Source organism: Zeugodacus cucurbitae, chromosome 2 (assembly GCF_028554725.1).
Source record: "Zeugodacus cucurbitae isolate PBARC_wt_2022May chromosome 2, idZeuCucr1.2, whole genome shotgun sequence".
NCBI lineage: Eukaryota > Metazoa > Arthropoda > Insecta > Diptera > Tephritidae > Zeugodacus > Zeugodacus cucurbitae.
The window spans coordinates 62,400,690-62,421,627 of NC_071667.1; the positions used below are offsets into that span (position 1 = coordinate 62,400,690).

Consider the following 20,938-nt stretch of genomic DNA (forward strand, 5'->3'; position numbering starts at 1 on the left):
CGCATATTTCCATCCGAATTGCTACTCGACACTACATCAGATTGGACAGAGAAACAAATTTTTTCACTATTCAACCAATTGAACAATATTGGTAGGGTCCTAAAGTGTAATTTATGCAAGAAAAAAGATATTGAATTTTTGAAAATCTGAGGCCTAACACCTTAAATAACTTCGAACCGGTAATCTTAGGATGGTTCCAATGACACTTCTTAATTCATATAAATATTAGTATCAAGATAGTATATATATATATACATGATATAATCAAGTGTTCAATTTTTTCGCAGTGAGAGGAAGGATATAAATTTATACTCCGGTAACAGCTATCTGTCAGAGCTGGATAGATAGACAATACGAAATCTATACAAATCGAGATTCTAAACATTTATATATAATATAACATAACATATCATATAGCCCACGTTCAGTATTTATCGTGATATTTCCTGTATCGCGATATTTCTTGAACGTTTAGCATGCAATATTGATGGATCACGATCCTCAAATCACAAAATATTTAAATATTTTGAAATCAAGATAATGGATCGCGGATCGCGTGATAAATATTGAATTGGTGAATGACAATAGTGCCAAAATTTTAAAATCAACTATATTCCAATAAAATGAATTATAATAATTACAGTTGAATCTATGCCAGAGCTATGCTACTCATCTGCCAAAGGTTTTTTTGATAATGTCCAAATATTGGATGCATATAATGAATTACTGTGGGAGCAAAAACAAGAGCCAAACATGATTTTATTCGGTTTTCTTCCGGCATTCTATAAAAAAGTGTACAAAAAATAAACATATACATTTTTTAAATATTTTTTCTTGTGAAAACACAACTAGCATCGTATAAATATTGACGTAATATATATTGAACGTCTAGCAGTCGCGAAGTATTTACCCGCAATCCATCAATATTTAATAAAGATCGCGATTCAAATATCACGATAAATGTTGAAGGTGTAGCAGGCCCCAATAAAAACAACTCTCAGATGTCGAACAACTCTGACAATTGAAGAAAAATGTCAAAAGAACGGAAGAATGGCGTTGTTCGCTGTGCCTATCGGTCTACTTTTCTAGCGGCCCTTTTGAAAACACCTTTATTTATATATATTTGCTTATGGTGCTACAAACAAAGGATATAAGGAGATTTTTGAGTTAAAAAGTTCATATTTAAAATTAATTAAATCGGAAACTCTGCAAAAAGAAATCGAATAATTATTTTCAGCCAGTTAGCCGTGGTATACCATGTAATGAAAAATTTTGAAAGATATCAGTTCTTTAAAGTAGGTTACTATTTCAGCATATTACGCTTTATCGGTAATAAAATATAAAATAAAAATAAGTGCCTTTCCCTGAACAAATTCGTATTTTCGAGTTTTCGTTTTTCATATTTTTTTGTATTATTTTTCGCTGTTTCACTATTTTTCAATTTTATTTTTCGCTGTCCAAGTCGCAACTCACGCTTCTGGGAATTGCGAAAGATTACGCTGACGCTGCCTCCGTGGTGTAGCACAGATCGCCATCACCATCCAGCAGATTACGCCAAGCGGCCAACCACATCTTGACGCGCGCGCTCAGCCGCGTTCGGCACATAAGGCTATAATGTTTTATATGATTTTTGCATTCTGCATAATGTGATGCATCGTGCGGCGCTTGACGTTTGGCGCTTCTCATTCCGCAAACCCGCACCTACCGTCTACCTACTTACCCGCACACTGGAGCTCCTAAGCTTGTAAACTCATGCATATGCATCCCGGCGTGTGTATGAGTGTGTGTGTAAGGCGGCATGGCAGCGGCGTCTAACATTTGGTTATGCTTCTGGCATTTTGCTACAGGTCATAGTTACGTTAGAGTTTCTTTATTTCTCGGCTCCTTTTACGCTTACTCGTTGGCTATGCATTTTTAGCTTTGACTGTGTATTGTTTTTGTTGTTATTTAATTTTGCATCGAATACATTGGATTGCGAAAAAGAGTTCGTCGAATGGCCATTCGCGTTACTGGCAAGCGGCATTTGTGCAAAGCATTGCCTAGTTTACCGGACTTGCGGACAAATGGATGGACGGACGGACAGATCGGCAGGCCAGCTGACTCAATGACTGACTGAATGAGCTGGCGATGATGGCGTTGACTTGATGCATACGCTCGTGTGGGGTGATGAGTGCGGTCACCGGCGTTTGTCGATTTCCTAATTTTTCCTTCGCTTGCCTTATGCCGTGTCGCTGTCATTTCATGTGCCAATTTAGTTCTGTTTGGCTTATTTATACCAAGGCAGACATTTCTTCTGCCACACAAAAACCAGCGCAATCGCATACGTCATCCCTATTCATGTCTGTACATATACATACTGACGAGGGCGGTCCGATAAGTACTTCGCCTACAAAACATTAATGAAAATATTAGAAAAATCACAATTTATTTCATAACATAGTCTCCTCTTAGCTCTAGCACTTCTAAGCCCTCATAGTAGCGATAACTTCCTCATTCGACTTTCTGCTCGGTGTTTGAATTACGCAAGTTTGAAAACAGTAAAGTCGTACGAGCATTGATCTGAATAATACAGTGGATTGAGAAGCAGTTCGTAACCTATTTCGACCAATTCGACCGAGGATTTTAGACAGCGGTAGTGTGAGTCGGATGTCATGGTGGAAAAGCACTTTTCTTCACCATATGAAACCAGAGAGCTCTCTGACCGCCTTTCCTTTTCCTGGTGTAACAGTTTACGAATACCAGAGTATGGTGATCAGGCCTTTTCCAACCAATAGCACAGTTATCGCCAATTCGGAGCAGTTGAAATACTAAAATCCGGGAGAAGCCCACTGTTACGACAATTGCTTGGTCTTGCGACAGTAGTGGGTAACTACTTATTAAACCGCCCTCGTACATGCATATGTGAGTGGGGCACTTGCAAAGTACGAGTATGAAATTTTGCCTCGCAATTTGATTAAAGCGATACTGGCTATAATGTTGATAATAATGATCAAATTTTATGTCGTCTCCTTTGATTTCATTTTTGGGCAATAATTGAAGAAAACGGTGCCAGTGCTAGTAACTTTCCACCATTGCGCTGCATATTGTTTTCTTTTTTGCTGTTTTTGTTTGTGTTATTTTTAGTTTTTGAAAATTGTTGTTGACTTGTTGTTGCTTTGACTATATGGCTGACAGCGCACTTCTTGTTTGTTTGTTTGCCTTCGTCGATGACATTTTCTGCAACGTTATTCAATTAAAATGCACAGTTAATGAGTTTTCTGTCAGTATTTGAGACGCGACGCTGTCGAATGTGCAATTACAATTATGGAATTTGTTTTTGCTTTAGCCCAACCAATTACTCTCTAGTTTATGGATAATTTGATTTAAAGTTGCAAATACAAGATATGCATAGACAGAGGTTCATAGCATTTTTTCTTTGCCATATGCTATAGAAAATAGTGTATTTAGAAATAAAAATAATAATAACAGGAGCTGTATGTAATCTAAATTTTAATGGGATCATACAAGGGGTTTGTTGCAAAATAGTTAAGGCTGTAGTCTGCTTTACAGGCTTCAAAAAATCGATTTTTTTGTTTTGTTTTAAATCTCTTCCAAAACTATCCAAGAATATGTCTTTAAAATTCCAGAGGCCAATTCGACATATATTCGAAGCTGGAGCAGTTTTAGTGGCCGAGCGTCGGTAGACCGAGACCGTCAGGTAGACCGAGACCGGCGATAGCAAAAAGAATATATGTCCGAGCGAAAACAATCTAAGTGATCTAGCTTCAGTATTAAATTATCTTCTATTTGAACTAAAAAAGTTGGACAAAAGTATTATTTAAACTACTTGTTTTGCAACTTAAAGTCAATTTTTATTCTTAAAAAAGTGAATTTTTTTTCAAACTTCGATAAAATTTGGAATTTTATAACTTCTTCGGTATTTTTTTAGTTCATAAAGAAAAAAAACTTATAAAAATTAAAAAAAAATTTGGTTCGACAGTTTCAGATGCATCGCACGACCTCCATCACCGGCACCGATTTACAAGTGCAGACTCCAGGCGCTCCAGAAAAATACTTACAACTTTGAAAAAATTTCAATATTTTTTAATAATAAATATTGTTCTTTAAGCCTTAAATATATTAAATTATCGTCTTCAAATTCCGTTTACCGCAATAATTTCCTTCCCTTTCAAAAAGAAATTGCTGAAAAAACGCTTTTTTCGACTTCTAAAGCAGACTACTGCCTTAATCCGACGATATGTACTTTGTTTTCTATATCCTTCACATAATTAATTTTTATAGAGTTCTATAATTTAACTTTTAAATGGTTTTTACATTCGAAATCGTTTACCAACAAGCAATTGCACCAAATTTGAAAGAAAGCAAAATTCTGGCTAAGCTGAACTTCTAAAATACGGTAGATAAGGAATTCTGACAAATATAGTTTACCGTTGTGATAAAATAATAGTCTTCCATGTCAAAATAATATTTGCCAGAAATAATGGTTTCATTTTCAACATGTCTCCCAAAAAATTGTCGTTGGTTAACATTTACAAGCTTACTTTCAGCGATCAGATTTTTCCTAGATTATAGTCCGGTGTGAATATGTTTGGCGATTTCATATAACAGGAAAGCTGATATTGCATCGTTTTCTATGAGAAAGCGGCTTTAGAACTATCTGCATATGCAACCGTTAAAAGCGACGTAATATATTGTTATTGGTACGTTGAAAGGACAACATCTCGGAAAAATGTCCCACAAATCTAAGAAAATTGGCTTTCAATTAATTACCACCACCATATTCTCTGGACGAAAATTTATCCACAATGAAGTACCACTTCAGTTTCCTTTGAAGCAAAAGATAATCGTGAAATAAAAATTGTGTCCAAAATTGGACGATCGCTATAATCGATTCATCGACCTCGAAGGAAACTATATATATAGAATAAATTTTTTTTTTTTTTTTCAAAGAATATGTTTTTCTTTAGTCAGTCTGACTGATGGATTCATTCTTTTTAAGGGGGGAGCCTGCTTCAAAAAATCTATATTTTCAAGGATTTTTTTGGAAAGGAAAGAAATGTCTGATTGAAATGATTTAGGATTTATTCTTATATATTTGAAGAATCTTCTCAATTTTTTTTATTAATATACATTAGATATTCTTCAAGTTTGAAGAAATTTACGGAGGCGCCTCGAGTGTGCAATTTTTGTGTGTCGGGCAAGATGCAGGTCGCAATTTTCATCTGAAACAAAAAACAAAAGAAATTTTTAATTTTCAATAGTGTAATTCCTAGGTGACCAAGAAAATTCAACAAAAATTAAAAAAAAAATGCATTAAAAGAAATTACTTTTAAACGTTTAAAACCCGGATCAATGTTAACTTTCACCTAGAAGAGAATTTAATTCCAAATACAACGCATTTTGATTCGTTTCGATAGGACGTTTACTTTTTTTCCTATCTTGCCCGCCAATTTGAAAAAATCATAAAATTGGAAATCCGAGAAATCGCGTCTCGTTCGTTCACAAAAAATCGTAAATTTTTTCAACTTACCCTATTAAGATGCTAATCCGCGATTCTGCTCCATATAACTGTCCTTCGGACTCTTCAAAAAATTTTTGAAGCCTCTAAAGTAGGCTCCCCCCCCTTGCAAACAAGAAGCAAATATTTTTGATTTATTAGATGTCTAAAAAATAAAAAAATAATACTTAAACGAAAATTGATAGACACAATATCAAGATACAACAATCGAGATAAAAAAGATCAAATTTTCAACTTCCTTCCTTTCGTCCATAAGGTCTCCGGTATTTTCTGTCAAAAGCACTCAAAAAATTTACCGGACGAAAGGGTTGTAATCTCTAGCTGTTGTTGTATCTATTTGGTATTGTTGTACATATGAACTTACATAAGAAATAAACTGTTTGAATCTAATTTATCATATATAGTTTTTAAGCATTTTTCATATAGTAAAAGTACTTATTTTTACATTTTTAATTTACCAAAAGAAAATATTGTAAAACTCAAATTTCCAACTTAAAATAAGCTTTAACCCAACCACGAATATTCTCTCACGTATGTTGCCTGATATAGTTTGCAAAAAAGAGAGCTACGCCGTCGTGTTAGTTACAAATGTACCTGCCATTAATGTTCACCTGCATTGTATATGTATGTCTATCATATGTATGCAGCTAATCTTCAATCCTTGTTCGCCAGCCACTATGCCAATGAGCAAATAAATTGTTATTTTACCACCTTTATCCGTTAAATTCAAACACCCACTACGATTATAGCGGTAATCTTGTGTTGTTCATTACCCACTGATATCGCGAACACACACATATACACACTGATCTAATGTATTTGAATGTTTTTCCCCAACAGCGCTGGCACACCACGCACCCATAGTGCCATAGCCGGCTCCGGCAAGATAGTTTACACATTTGGCAATCCTACGCTTATCGGCACCGCCAAATGGGCATCCACACAGCAAGCGAAAATCCAAATTAAACAATTACTGTGCCACAACGGTGCCACGCTCGATGAGCCCAAATCCAATTATATGTACGACTGTTTGCGCGAGAAGTGCGATATCGCGGCTGATCGCATTTTTCACATTGGCAAAGAGTTGTGTAAGAAGGTGTTTGGCGCGAACGCGGACGATTATGAGCTGAGTCAAGTGGACCAACATTCGCAGGTGGGTGGTAGAGTGTGAAAGAGAGTGGGCGTACGCTACAGAGTGTACGTGCACCGTTAGTTCCCGTTGTTCACTATAGTCTAGTGTTGCTAAACATGACTTTTTTTTGACACATACAGGAATTAACAAAAACAATTGGCACAATCTGCTGTGATCACGACGGTCCCTTGGATCCTTCTTCGACTATGTTAGCCGGTACTGATGAGGCGCGTTGCTTAACGGTACGCCTGAACTTCTCGAAAGCTAAATCGGTTGCCGTTTTTCCTGGTCAAATTGCGATCATGTCGGGGAAAAATCCCAAAGGTGACACATTCATTGTGGACGAAGTGTTAGCCGAGCGGCAACTTAGCCCGCCTACAGCGCCAAAACTTACAGACCCATTGAGTTTTGTCATCGTTGCCGGTCCGTACACACATGACGATGATCTTGTCTATGAACCGTTGCATGATTTGATTGCCTACTTGAAAGAGCACAAACCGGATGTGCTGGTTTTAACTGGACCATTTCTGGATGCCGAACACAGATTAATTAGCGAAAATGTTACGCTGGCCGAATCGTTTGAATCGTTCTTTGAGAAAATGATTACAAGCATTGTGGATGCTATTGGGTGAGTAATGGAATGCTTATGTAATTTTTTTATTTAATTAAATGTTAGCAAAAAAACTGTACATTTTTTTGCATTGGTTAGTCGGTAACTCGTCTTTAAGTGAGTTTCTAGTTTATTCAAAGATTATATTACACAAATTCAACCAGCTAAGAACCTATCACAGAAAGAGACTGAGTTACTTTATCCGATGTAAAATTTGCTATTTCACTATAGGTAGTTAAATTACCTAGTTTGGAATAAAAATTCTGATAATAGAATATGCTTTTATACCAACTTGGGACAACCAAGAATAGGGATATAAATAGATCAGTAGTGAAGATTCAAAAGAAGTAATCCTCGCTTGAATAAACTCTGTTAAGGAAATAGGGGTTTACGGATACAAACGCAGTCATGGATCTACGTAATCGAAACGAACCCAATTTTTACCCGGTCAAGGGCTTTCAGCTCGACAATTCATTTAGGACATTTTTTCAGCCGCTATAACAACAACACTAACGCAATCATTGTAGTGCAAAATATCCATCAGAGAGACGAAATTACCACAATGCTTAGTTTCAAAGAATGGGTGTTATCACATCTATCCCTCCTTATCTTTCATCCCATCTATTCGAACTATCTCTACAATGCCCAGTTTAGTTGGCAATATTCTGGCTTCAAAGATTGAACAGTGACCGTTGGTATAAAAATCACCGAAATCGGACAATTACATTTCAAGACCTCAGATATCGAACATGAGGACCCCGAAGTTTGCGGCTAATTTTTTATAGAAAATATCAGTAAATCTCTCAGATATTCTAAAGTAATTCAAAGGAAACGTCTTCCTTCTAACAATTTGCGTCTGTGCCAAAAACGAACACAATCAGGCAGATATTTCCTCTAGCCCCCATATATCTCGTATGCAGATTTTCAATCTTTTGGTGGACTTTATACCGTATAGATCGGTTAATGAGATATCTTAGCAAAATTAAGTGATCGTAAAATCATAGACGTATTATAGCTGGTATCAAAAATTGTTGGAATCGGTCCAGGAACTACCCCTGCTCCCATATATATGTATTATATACATACAATGATTTTTGTTTTCTGGTGGACTTTATTCCGAATATGTAGGTCAAATTGTGTGCTCTCTTAATAAAAATAAATAAATAAGTATTAAATGTTCGGTTACACCCGAACTTAGCGCTTCCTTACTTGTTTATGTTATTTTGCTTAAAAATATTATATTGTAATATCGTATTAAATTATCACATTTGTTTAATCTGTACATTCATTTTCAACAGAAATTCGACAAAAATTTTGATTGTCACTTCACATAAGGACGCCAACGCCGATCCTGTCTACCCCACAATGTCCGTACCTTTGCGAAAAACATATCCAAATGTACATGTCTTACCCGATCCATCGATGATTGATTTAAATGGCATTGTTGTGGGCATGACCTCCACGGACATAATGCAACATATAATTTCGAATGAGCTGACTTTGTAAGTCACATTAACTTCATACTTTACTAAGCATACAGATTAAATTATATTTCCTTACAGCAATGCGGGCGATAAAGTGAAGCGCGTCGTCAATCATCTGTTCAATCAAGGCTCCTTTTACCCACTACATCCGCCCGCCTGCGATGAGATCAGCTTTGACAGCTACTTGGCGGCGAGATATGCCAAAATTGAACAAATACCAAACATACTCATATTGCCGAGCGACCAAAAATGTTTCATAAGGGTAAATTTAAAACAACAAATTTATTGTAAATGCGTGTTCTGAAGAATTTTCTTTACTACAGGTGGTAAACGGCTGCTTGGCTATAAACCCCGGACGTTTGGCCGACCACAACGGTGGCACATTCGCGCGTTTCGTTATTACGCCACCGACAAATAAAGAGGAGACCAACATTTGCAATTTTGTGGCCTGTCAAATACGCAAGGTTTGAGCGCGTTTTTATTCGCGACCTCCTAACTGTACAATGTTTTTTCTTAAGTAAAAAATGCATATATATTTTTTCATATATAATTTGTTGTAATACAAAACAGCAATGTTCATGAAAAATGTTTGTTTAACCATAAATAAAACATGCACATTCCTCATTATCGCTTCAATATTTGCTTATATTAAATTTATTATAATTTAACAGCAGTTGTTTTTTTAATTTCCAAAGGCACTTGGAAAGTATTTTTTCTCATCTTCGACGATTTCCTCCAGAATATCATCGATCTCCGTGTTAGGATAGCGTTCCACCCAGGACTTGATGTAGCCTTCGTGTGTGGCATCATACGTTTTCAGTTTCACTTTCTCACTCTCCACATCGGTATTGGCTTGCACCAAGATGATACGTGGTTTCTTATGCGCCAAACAAATGTCACGCCACTTCGCCCATGGATGCGAGCCGCCTTCACTGACCTCCGAGTAGTGTTCATACATTTCACTTGCCGCTGCGATGTCGGCAGTCGATTTGTAAACTTGCAGTTTCTTTAAAAACTCTTCGATAGCCTTCCTGCCGACTGTTTGGATCTTTGTGCGATCCACGGTGAGACGTAAATTTTTGCCATCTTCTGTCTCCTCGACGCTGACAAAGCCCTCACCCGCCTCCAAAAGCACCTTCATAATAACAAAACGTGCGCGTGAATGTGCTTGCATCCATTGTTTCGATTGTGGATTGTACATTTCCAAAGCAACTCCCATGCCATTCCAAATCAAACTCAACCAATTGATGTAGATGATTTTCTCCTGCTCAACAGGATCCTTGAAACCGAAAATCTCCAAGATATCTGCTTGTAGTGAAAGGTACAAACCGACGGCTTCGGCGCGGCATTCCTCGTAGGAAGAGCCGATCGCACCGAATTTCGTATCGTATGTTTCACCAGGTAAGTACCAGGTTTTGATGGGCTCACCAGTAATTAGATTTTTCGTGCTGTCTTTGTCAAAATTGAATTTGCCATTCTCGTCTATGCGGAAGAGTTTACCGCTACCATGACCGAGCAGCTCATGCAAACCAACTTGCACCTGTCGAGGAGAAGCGTTTAAATGAAATAACTTTTTTTAAGCAAATCCAGAAAGCATACCTCGAAAGACTTCACTTTGTATTCCTTCATTAGCTCCTGATCTTCATCAGAGAGGAATGGAATGGGGTCTTTACGGTTGATATTGGCCAAAACGTTGCCAAGAGATACATTTTTAAAACCTTCATCCTGGCGGATTTCGTCGTCTAAAGAATAAAAGTGAAACCGCAAAATTAAAAAAAAATGTTAAATGCTTTTTTCAACTAGAAATACGTACAATTTGGAATATTAATCCCTGCTGGTACTCCACTACCCGCAAACGTTAGCACATCCAATGAAGTGAAATCAGGTTTCAAATAGGTGTCCTTCTCATAAGCTTCAGTCCAAGGCAAATATTCCAACAGCTTTTCAGCACGTGCTACCAATTCAGCGAACTTCGCAGAGCTTTCCTTGTTGACCATTGCTACAAAGCCTTCGAATTCTGCGCGTCCCCCAGCTGGATCACGATATGTTTCAATGAAACCAATATAGGTTTCAATAACGGGTCCCTTATCCTTAATCCACCATCTGCAAAAGATAAGCATTCATTTATTTGCTTCGTGTCAAATATAATTCGTTTAAAGTGTATACCTAGAGCCATCCTTATGATCTGCTAATGAGCCCTCTTGGAAGGATTTTATATAATGTTCAATCATTTTCTGTTCATTTTCATTTGCGGCATACTTTTTCGCTTTCTCTAGATTTTTATTGACGCGCTGTAACAGCTTCTGATAGTCACCGCGTGTCACACGAAAACTATTGCCGTTATAACTCTCCAAGGGCAAAGTAATGCCATCCTTCTCGGAATTATCCACGGAACCCAGCTTAATGTCGTAAATAGTTTGCCCATCTTCGACTACTTTAAATGTACGACACATATAGGGCTCAATGCGTTTCGATGTTAGCCACTCATTGACAATTTCGGAATCTTCTTTCGTACAGTTATCTGACCAGTACGTTGTTATGCCATTGGGTGCAAAACCCAAAACCTCATCGCGCGGTTTCAACGCGTAGATGAGTGGAGCTGCCTTTTCATAGGCAGCAGGTACACGCTTATCATTTGCATAGGCAGCTGATGAACGAACAATCGCCTCGAACTTTTTCTCGTCCAAATTCGGAATGATTTTGCTATCGCCCATACCTTTGTAGTTGCCGGAATTTGCAAAAATACCACAAGCATAAACTAAGAATGCCTGAAATTAATGAATAATTTTGTTACCATCAATATTTTATAACAACTCGCATACTCATATAACGGTAATTTTAAAGTTAAGAAAGTATCAAAAGTTGACTTACGGTGAACTCATCTTCGGTAATGCCATTAGCCAAAACCTTTGCTTTCAGTTCCTCCAATGGTTCGGCAACAAAAATGCGGTGAAGAAATGAGAAAATTAACGGTGCTTCCGGACTGGATTGTATCAGAGCTATGAGACCACCGTCCCATGAAGCTTTACTAAAGTAGTGAGCGTAGAGCTTTTCCTTCTCAGTTAAGCCCTCAAATGCATTTTTGCACGCCAAATCAGCAATCGGTTGCGTATTGGGCAAAACAAAATGTGCTGCATTGGCGGAAGACATGGTGCGTATAATTGATGTGTTGCTACTGAAATAAGAAATTAAGAAATTTTTATAAACAAGAATTATTGAATGAATTGATTGTGAATACCTTAAATTAAATTTATTTGTACTAAAGTTTGATGTATGAGTCAATAGTAAACTACTAAGTTTTCGAGCGTTCCCTGAATTTCCCACATCACCCAAGTTTCTGCTAGGCACAGATAGCTGAGTACCGATCCTGCGAATTGTCTTGTATGTCAGTAAAGTTCTTCTAACGCTAAGCATTTTTGAGCTTGTGAGTGTCTAATAATTTCAAAACTTATTACTGAAAATAAATGGGTGGATTAAAAAAAATCAATTACACGTCGCACTATTGGAAAACATTTGTTGTATTGTACTTACATTTGTACGCGTTTTACAAAATTTTGTATAGCTAATTGGGATTTGTGGAAAATTTTTAAGAGAGCATAAACTGAAATTATCGAAAAGTTTATGTTAGCAGTTATGAAAATATTATTCCATTAAAGTTGGTTTGGATTTTTGTTGAATTTGAATTGAATGCGATTAACACAGTTATACAAAAAATATGTCAAATCAGTAAAATAATTAAATACTATGTTGGATGTTTCTAAGCATCTTTGAAAAACTTTTATTTTATGTATTTGTAAAATATATACGTTAATAAAACTTTATTTTAGTCGTGTTATAACAAAGAAAGTGTGAGAATAGTAACAGTGAATTAGTTTATCTTTTGTTATCAGTGTTTTCGCTTGTTGAAATAAAGTCTATAGCCAAGTATATCTAGTTATTTACAATTCAACAAAGTGCTATCAAGAAATTTCATATTAAAGATGTACATATGTAGGTAATATATTATCGCATTTTGAATTGCAAAATATTGCATTGTTTTTTAATTTTTTGTAAATATTTGTATGCACTTCGTTAAAACAGGAGTGGAGTGGAAACCTTCAAAGTTGTAGATATGATAATTATGGGGTGTAATTTAAAGGAGGTTCTCCTGAGATATAATATGTATATAGTTTATTGCTGTTGTAGAATAATAATTGTTAGATATTTTTTAGTAAAGTTCATAATCTAAATAACCAACACTTCACTAAATTGTTCCTATATATTTATGTATTATATTTCGGGGATTTTTTATCTAAATTACAGGCTTAAAACATATCTATATATGTATATTATTAAATAGCTGTGATAAAGTTAAATACAAACGGGTGTTACCTCAACTACCTTTACTTTTGTATAGTTCTTAATTTCGATATTATAAGAGGTTAAAAATGCATATATTATATACATATGTATATAATAAGTAGATGTTGTGAGTTGCATTTCTGCGTTCAATAAGTGCCACGCGATACACATTACCGGCTAAATTAACTAATTGAAATATATGCATATGTGTTTATTCTTTACACAAATTAACACATTAAGAAGTTAAAATCTGTTTTCCACATTGTAAAATCAAAATATCGAAAAAATATATTATAGGAATAAGCTCTAATTGATCTATGCATAAATATTTTTATTTCAGCTTATAACAGCATTTACCTTGGTAAAAATTATCAAAAAAGCTTAGCAATGTTCCTTTAAATTTAAATTCGCGTTTTATAATTATATATTCAATTCCACAAATACTCAATCGAATAATAAAACAATGAGCGCGGTGACTCGGAATTTTGCAATGAAGTGTAAACAGCTGATTCAACTAATGTTAGAGTTGCCATGTTGCAACAATATGTATAACAGTTTTACTCTTAATAACAAAAACAGCTTCACAGTACAGTATATTTAAAAATACTATTTATTCAAATATTTCTAAACAATTACATACCATTTCGATGTTCAGTTAGTATTGATATAAATATTAATGACACACTAATATAAATAATTAAAGTTTTTATTTATTTATAATTCATTACATGCATAACCTACCTAATCTATAGCACAAATTAAATTCATAGTGAAATCACAATTCATTTACAACATTTAAACATAAAAGCACAATATGGTTCATTCAATTACTACAATAAAATAATAGTTTATAAAGTAAGAATTGTTAATTGCAAAGAGGCATTTTGCGACATCATTAAATATTATTAAGCATATTACATTTATAGGTGTATTTATCACAGAAATTTTCTGTATTTCTATTGCAACTGTTCCATGGCTCTTAGTGCAGACTCTTCATCAATGTCTGGAATTATGGATTCAAACATACTTTTTGGAAACGCAACATTTCCAATCATAACCACTTCGTTCGGATCTAATGACGGTTCTAAACTATCAATTATATCATTGTTTACAGATGGCATACTCATAAGAGTTGGAGTTACAGTGGGTATACCACTCATAATTGCTGCATTATTGGCATGCTGTTGCTGAACTACTACTTGAGCTGCAGCCGCAGCTGCCGCTGCTTCCAACTGTAATTTTTGCATTTGCATCATTAGACGAGCATTCGCATCCAAGTGGGAATGTCTAGCTCTTATATGCTTGTCACGATCGCCGCGTTGACGGAAGTTCTTTGTACAAAACAGACAACCAAATGGTTTTTCACCAGTATGGATGCGCTGGTGGTTCTTAAGCGCATCTGCGCGATAAAAACGTTTACCACACTCTTCACATTCATAACGTCGCTCGCCACGATGTATAAGACGATGTTGGTAGAAAACGGAGCCAGTTAAGAAACGTTTGCCACACACCAAACAATGATAAGGACGTTCACCAGTATGACATTTACGTATGTGGTCATTCAAGTCGGGGCGAATGGTAAATTTACGTGTACAACCGGGTTCCTTACAAGCAAAGGGTTTAACCCCTGTAAAGAATATGGATTTTTATTGAACGCGGTACATTCATGATTACTTATAACACAATTACCTTGATGAAAACGCAAATGCTGCCATAAGTGACTGGATTGGGTATACGATTTCCCACACATATCACATAAGTATTGACGCGTTTTGCTGGATGAGCCTGTTCCATCTTTATCGCGTTTATACTTCTTGTAATGTTTATCTTCATAATGGGCCACACACTCCTGCGCAAACTCAAATACAACATCGCAATACTCACACGGTAACTGCAGTACACCGAGACATTTATTCAAACGGGGAAAGAAATGATACGCTGTATATCTGTAATAAATAATAATTTTCAATGAAAAGTTATATATTGGATTTAGTATTTACCTATGCTCATGCAACTGATCAAGGGATTGAAACTTATTCTCGCAAACATTACAAACAAAATAGCGTTGTGTAGAGGCTTGATGCACCTTAAGATTCTCTCGCATAAATACACACTCGGCTTGCCAATGCGCACATATTTCTTTCGACGTGCGCATATGAATATCACAAGAGAAGCATTCAAAACGTCGTTCAGGTAAATGGCAAGCCGAATGTACAAATAAATAGGATACTTCTGAGAAAACAAAGTCACAAAACTCGCACTGCAAAATACAGCTTAAAATAACCATTTTGAGGTAAACTGGTGGTTTATCGCCATGTACTATTAGCGGCCCCGTACAGTTATTAGTCTGAAAAATATATAATTTATAGAATATATATATAATATTTTTATTTATACTTTATTTTGTTTTATTTAAATTATTTACCTCCATCTTCAAAAAATTCATCGCATCGTCCACGAATGATTCGTAGGGAATTTCAGCACAATTATCGAATTCCTTTTCTTCCTGCATACTTCCGGGAAAATGAGAACATAAATGTTTGAAAGCAGCAAAGGGCTCAAAGAACACTCTTCCACAGAGAGTACACTTAATGACAACTCGCAGTCCATTAACGCTCTGTAAGGAGCTGCCTTGTGAAGTAGCCGTTTTACCGCCCGAAGAAGCGCCAGGTGTTGGTATAAGATCCATTGCATGTTTCTCCATATGCCGCAACAGACCTGATGCATGCACGAATTTACGTTCGCATAGTGTACACTCATGAGGTCCATCTTGCTTTTTGGAGGCGTTATTCGATGAATTCGAGCCTGTCGATGTGTTTGATGTATTACCTAAAGTACTACTGGAATTACTTGTATTGTTATTTATTGATGCGTTAACGTCATATTTAAGTTCATCTTTCAAGAATCTGCGAATGCGTATTTGATTTTCACGTAATAATCGAATGCATGCAGGTTCCGGTGGTAATATTGGTTCTTCCTTAATTGGTTTGTTAATAGGAGTTGAGGCAGCTGGGGGAATGATAAGGTTATGGTGTTCATCGTAATCACAAATATGAGATTGAAAAGATATAATGTCAAAGAGACAGTTGCAATTAGAACACTTCACAATTCGATAAGCCGATGTTGGAACCTCAGGTGGAATATATAGTTTAGTATCTGAAGAAGAGATTTTAAATAATTTAATATTATCTGTGTATCTTCCTAGATTGTGATTATTTCCATATACTATATGCGCACACATACCAAGTGGACTACTTTGTGGTTGCGACTCCAGGAATTTCAACAGTTTCAATTCTTCTTCTGTTGCATCAAATGACGCCGTTGTTTGTTTCACTGTTTCATTAACCATTACTGTTGTCTCAGGAATTGGTGTGGCAAATGGTGTTAATGGAACTGTTCCGACCAAGTCGAGAAATGCTGGCTCGGTGCCTCTGCCAGAAATATTACTTAAATCGAGTACATCATTTATATCGAATGGATTAATGTTTGTTGGTGTTGGTAACTTGAAAACCGAATCATAGTTTTCCAATCTTGACTTGGTTAAATCTTGTGGTTCATCTTCAGATATGCAACTTAGACTTCCGGAAGGAAATACAAATGTTGCCGATGAATCTACAACGGACTTTTCTCTGTAGTCTGAATTAAATTCTTTTAATTGTGCGAACAATTGCTCCGACAGCCAAGCATCGGAATTCGTGAACTCTTCTTCACTTGTATTCATCATATTGAATTTATTTCAGATTTTAACTGATTAAAATATATTCAAAGTTTTCTTGGCTGGACGATGCTTTAAGATATATTGTTTTTTCAAAAAAAAAAAATATGGCGTCTTGACAAATTTAGCCAGCCTACTATTGAGATGTTATTTGATAAAGTTTCTTTTGAGTTAACCAAAATGAAATAGTGTTAATAATTTATATAAATAAAAATGAAAAGTATTTTATGTGCACTTAAGTACGCTGTATAAATATTTCCAATTATTACAACTTTTAGATATCTTAGCTAAACCAAAATGATCAATGCTATTTTAAGTGTTTAAAAGTTTTGTGCAACTTTGTTTAAAATCTGAATTATTTATTTTTATAAAAATATTTCTTGTGAAATTAAATTAGATATTTTATCTAGATTTATTTAACCTATAACATATATACGAAAAAGAGAAATAATTTAGTAAAATATCTTCGTATATACAACTTATAAAAAACAGGAATGGTTGGAAAATTTATAATGTTATTTTGTACAAAATCTATTTCTAAAAAAGTTCTGCCAATTGAATTAAAAATGGATTTTGGAAACATAGCATTATGACGAAGAACACACAAGGAAATAAAAATACCTACCAAGTAGGAATTAGTCTTATACTATCCAATAAGAAAGTATTCGTATAAATGGATCTACCATTCCGCTAAGTTCGTAAATTACATACCTTTGCATTAATAATTATTTTGCATTCAAATACAAGCATTTTTTTATTATTCTCCTAAATACATAAACTTAATAGATGCATATCTCTCATTTTTTCCAACAGGGTTTCGTGAAGTACTTTATTTGTTTATATTACAATCAAAACCAATTGGGTTGCAAATGTGTTTTTAAGCCGAAACAGCAAAATAAATAAATGAGCTTTACGTGTAAATTGATTGAACATTACACTGCAATTTAACTACAACACATTCTATTCGCAGTCTTCCATCGTTGTAGTTGTAGTTCTATACTGAAGTAGAATCACTCAACGTGTAGGTACTATAGTATACGCGAAACCTGACAGTTTTAGTTAATTAACCTTGTTGGTTCACTTTGGTGCTTTATTTCAGTGGGCAAGAATTTTGTTTAGTATTTGTGAATGTCATTTCAGGCTGAACAGTGCAAATCTTAAACAATTGTTAACGATTCAGTCTGTTATAAAGATAAGTACTTCAGCAATCTTATCTATACATAGTGCACAATCACTATCGTCAATATCTGTAAAGATAACCTTACATATTGCAATCCTTTCGTAGTTTCATTGCATTTGGAAGTGTTCCTGTGAAAAATAGCACGTGCATTATGCAACGCATAGCTGTCATTGGTGGTACCGGTATGACCGGTGAATGTGTAGTTGATTACGCTTTGCAAAAGGGTAAGTTTTGTAAGCCGGTTTGTTTACATAATTGAAATAATTTTTTTTTTGTGATTTTAGGATTAAAGGTACGTCTTTTATATCGCAGTGAGAAGACTCTTCAAGAACGCTTTAAGGACAAAGTAGAATTAGTTAAAGGCGATGCCTTAAATTTAGAAGACTGTAAACAAGTTATTGACGGCGTTGATGGAGTTTGTATAATTTTAGGAACACGTAATAAGTTAGAGGCTACCACAGAATTATCTAGTGGAACCAAAAACTTGATTGCAGCTATGAAAGAAAAAAATGTACCACGTTTCTCCATTGTCATGTCATCATTTTTATTCCGTCCACTCACTGAAGTTCCTGGAGTATTTCATAAACTAAACGAGGAGCACAAACGTATGCTGGACCTAACAAAGGAATCCGGTTTAGAATATGTGGCTATATTGCCACCACACATATCCGATGAACCCTCATCCGATTATACTGTGTTACATGATGACGCACCTGGTCGAGCTATTTCTAAATATGATTTAGCAAAATTCGTTGTGGATTCGTTGGAACAAGATGAACACATTGGCAAAGTTTGTGGAGTAGCAAAGAAAATAGCTCAGTAAAACAAAAGCTCTCATTGTCAGCCTATATAATGATGTGTCTGTTTAATTATTCATTATTATGCAAACCCGCCGCACAAAAGCAATTATCATACACATATGTACACACATACATATTAATGGTTGTATATTAAAATTGTTATGGATTTATGGTAAAACACTAATTTAATATTACTAATGCAAAATTTCCAATATGTTCAAAGCGCAGCTATATTGAGTTAAATAAAATACATTCAACTAAAAAGCTTCCTTATTTGGCCCACCACATTATTATTTCCCCGATATGCGATAATTACCATACGTTTTTGCATTCTATCTTTTTCGCACATTTATTTTTTGTTAAATTCCTTTGATACGTTATAAAAAAATAATAAATTATATAATTTTAGGTAATAATTTTTTACATTTTTATTTTCTTTTCTGGCGGAGGCTTCATATCGACACCCTCGACTTTTGGCTCAATACCACCTTGCATCGTATTAGGTGAGGGACTTGCTTCTGAAGGAACAGCACCATTATTAGAGGTAGTTGGGTTTCCAGCAACATTATTTGCCTCATTTGCATTTGCTTCTGTTGCGGTGTTCTGTAACTGATTCTGTTGTAACTGCTGTTGTTGCATTTGTTGTTGATGTATTATTGGTGGTATTGGAGGTGGAAATTTGCGCAATAACTCCGCTAAAAGCATATCAACTCGTTGCTTTTGAAAAATTGTGCCACTGTCGTCTTTGTTCGATGAGGGATCCTTTTTATTACCTTTGGATTTATCTGAAACTGTAAGATACATAGTGTCGTATATTTGCAAGAATTTGTGAAAATAGCAAATTCAAATACTAACGCGCTTTATTGGCAACAAAATCCCATGTGTAGCCTTTGTTTGGATGATAACGAGAATAGCTGCTCGCTTCTTCGAAAGCTGATTGCAAATTTGTAACAGTAGCTAACTAAGATTTACTTCATTATTAATTGTTCATTTTTAAATTTATTAGTTCATACTATTCTTGAATTGATCACGCTTGCAAGATCAGGTGCTTTATAAACCATACCACCTATAATGTAGTAATCTGCCATTGGTGTCGCCTCAGTCGGACTGTGTCGATGTTGTTTTCGTATTACATATAATATAGGTTCGGCAACGTGCAAGAGTATATACTCTACGCCTACCATATTACTACAAAAATCCATATTAAGTGTAAGTAAATATATTATAATTTAAATTGTTTGAAATATCTTACTTGAGGTGTTCCAGACTCAAACGTTGCATACGAATTGTTTCATTATTGCAAACCCTGTCGTAGAAGGGATTCGATTTGCGACAAAAATAATCCATGACAGTGGCTGGACTAAGCGACGCCATCATTTGCGTATCGTGCCATGATACCCATAACTGATTCTCTTGGGCAATGGGCTGTGGTAACTGTCGTCCCGGCAGCATTTTTAAATTCTATTTAGCGCTTTCTCAAATAGTTTTTGTTTTTTGCCGGTTGTATCTTTGCTTTATTATCTCTTCTTCCTGAATAGCTAATTGCACCGCTTCAGGGGCAAATTGGTGAACTTGAACGACAAGTGTCACTTCCTTTTCTTTCTATTTGCACAGATGCAAATTGTTTATGTTTTATTTTTAGTTTGTGTTGACTTATTTTTAATACAGATTTATTTATTGTTTGTTGTGTAATAAATCTTTGCAGTCGGTCAGTGAACGCTGGCACAAAACGTGAGGGCGTTATAGCAAATAAATCTATCAACAAGAACGCGACACGGATTCAGGTGAGTCACTTCGATATACTTTCACTTTTGGCATTGTTGTACGTCTCTTGTTTATTGTGATAAGCGTTCTCTTGTAATTTTTTATTTATAAACAAAATACAATCAAATACTGAAATTAACAAATTGAAAATTGTCAATAACAAATACGCGAGTTGCAAATGCACTTGAAAACATCTGTTAAGAGGGTTGCAATGTAAACAAAAATAGTGTAGTGAAAAGGAAAATATGTCTAAAACAAAGCAAAGAATCTTGAGGAAGGACTTAATAAATATATTTTTTGCACAAATACACAAAGTACACGAAATTAATTGCCCAAAAGTTATTTTTAAATAAATTTTATTGATTTCAATCTAATCCACATAAATGTGTTTATC

The 20,938-nt window shown here is 35.3% G+C and overlaps 4 protein-coding genes across 9 annotated transcripts in view; 2 read left to right on the forward strand and 2 right to left on the reverse strand.

Annotated features, from left to right (window-relative positions):
• Positions 1–9,516, forward strand: part of LOC105213882 (DNA polymerase alpha subunit B) — a 96,638-nt gene extending 87,122 nt beyond the window's left edge. The window contains exons 4-8 of the mRNA XM_011186982.3: positions 6,359–6,671; positions 6,791–7,278; positions 8,559–8,762; positions 8,823–9,006; positions 9,068–9,516. Of these exons, the coding sequence (XP_011185284.2) occupies positions 6,359–6,671; positions 6,791–7,278; positions 8,559–8,762; positions 8,823–9,006; positions 9,068–9,214 (1,336 nt within the window). The 3' untranslated portion in view covers positions 9,215–9,516. The remainder of the gene's footprint in view (positions 1–6,358; positions 6,672–6,790; positions 7,279–8,558; positions 8,763–8,822; positions 9,007–9,067) is intronic.
• Positions 9,278–17,067, reverse strand: LOC105213881 (dipeptidyl peptidase 3). Of its 5 annotated transcripts, none has more exons than XM_011186978.3 (8): positions 13,443–13,581; positions 12,276–12,345; positions 11,983–12,198; positions 11,616–11,916; positions 10,911–11,512; positions 10,558–10,847; positions 10,344–10,486; positions 9,278–10,284 (listed from the first exon to the last, which is right to left on the reverse strand). In XM_011186978.3, the coding sequence occupies exons 3-8, from the start codon at positions 12,156–12,158 to the stop codon at positions 9,427–9,429; spliced, it is 2,370 nt and encodes a 789-aa protein (XP_011185280.2). In that variant the 5' UTR covers positions 12,159–12,198; positions 12,276–12,345; positions 13,443–13,581; the 3' UTR covers positions 9,278–9,426. The 5 variants fall into 5 exon arrangements, 4 of the variants coding, with proteins under 4 accessions (XP_011185280.2, XP_011185279.2, XP_011185281.2 ...); XM_011186977.3 differs by having other exon boundaries at positions 11,616–11,919; XM_011186979.3 differs by lacking the exons at positions 11,983–12,198; positions 12,276–12,345 and having other exon boundaries at positions 11,616–11,919; positions 13,443–13,583.
• Positions 17,068–17,663: 596 nt separating this feature from the next.
• Positions 17,664–19,049, forward strand: LOC105213878 (flavin reductase (NADPH)). 2 transcript variants are annotated; one of them, XM_029041424.2, is made up of 3 exons: positions 17,664–17,821; positions 17,900–18,204; positions 18,265–19,049. In XM_029041424.2, the coding sequence occupies exons 2-3, from the start codon at positions 18,132–18,134 to the stop codon at positions 18,801–18,803; spliced, it is 612 nt and encodes a 203-aa protein (XP_028897257.1). In that variant the 5' UTR covers positions 17,664–17,821; positions 17,900–18,131; the 3' UTR covers positions 18,804–19,049. The 2 variants fall into 2 exon arrangements, with proteins under 2 accessions (XP_028897257.1, XP_028897258.1); XM_029041425.2 differs by having other exon boundaries at positions 17,807–17,825.
• Positions 19,050–19,102: 53 nt separating this feature from the next.
• On the reverse strand, positions 19,103–20,767 carry LOC105213877 (mediator of RNA polymerase II transcription subunit 6). Its single transcript, XM_011186974.3, has 4 exons — positions 20,033–20,767; positions 19,794–19,968; positions 19,636–19,741; positions 19,103–19,571 (listed from the first exon to the last, which is right to left on the reverse strand). Exons 1-4 carry the CDS (start codon positions 20,230–20,232, stop codon positions 19,201–19,203), a joined length of 852 nt encoding a protein of 283 aa, XP_011185276.2. The 5' UTR covers positions 20,233–20,767; the 3' UTR covers positions 19,103–19,200.
• Between the last annotated feature and the right edge of the window lie 171 nt (positions 20,768–20,938).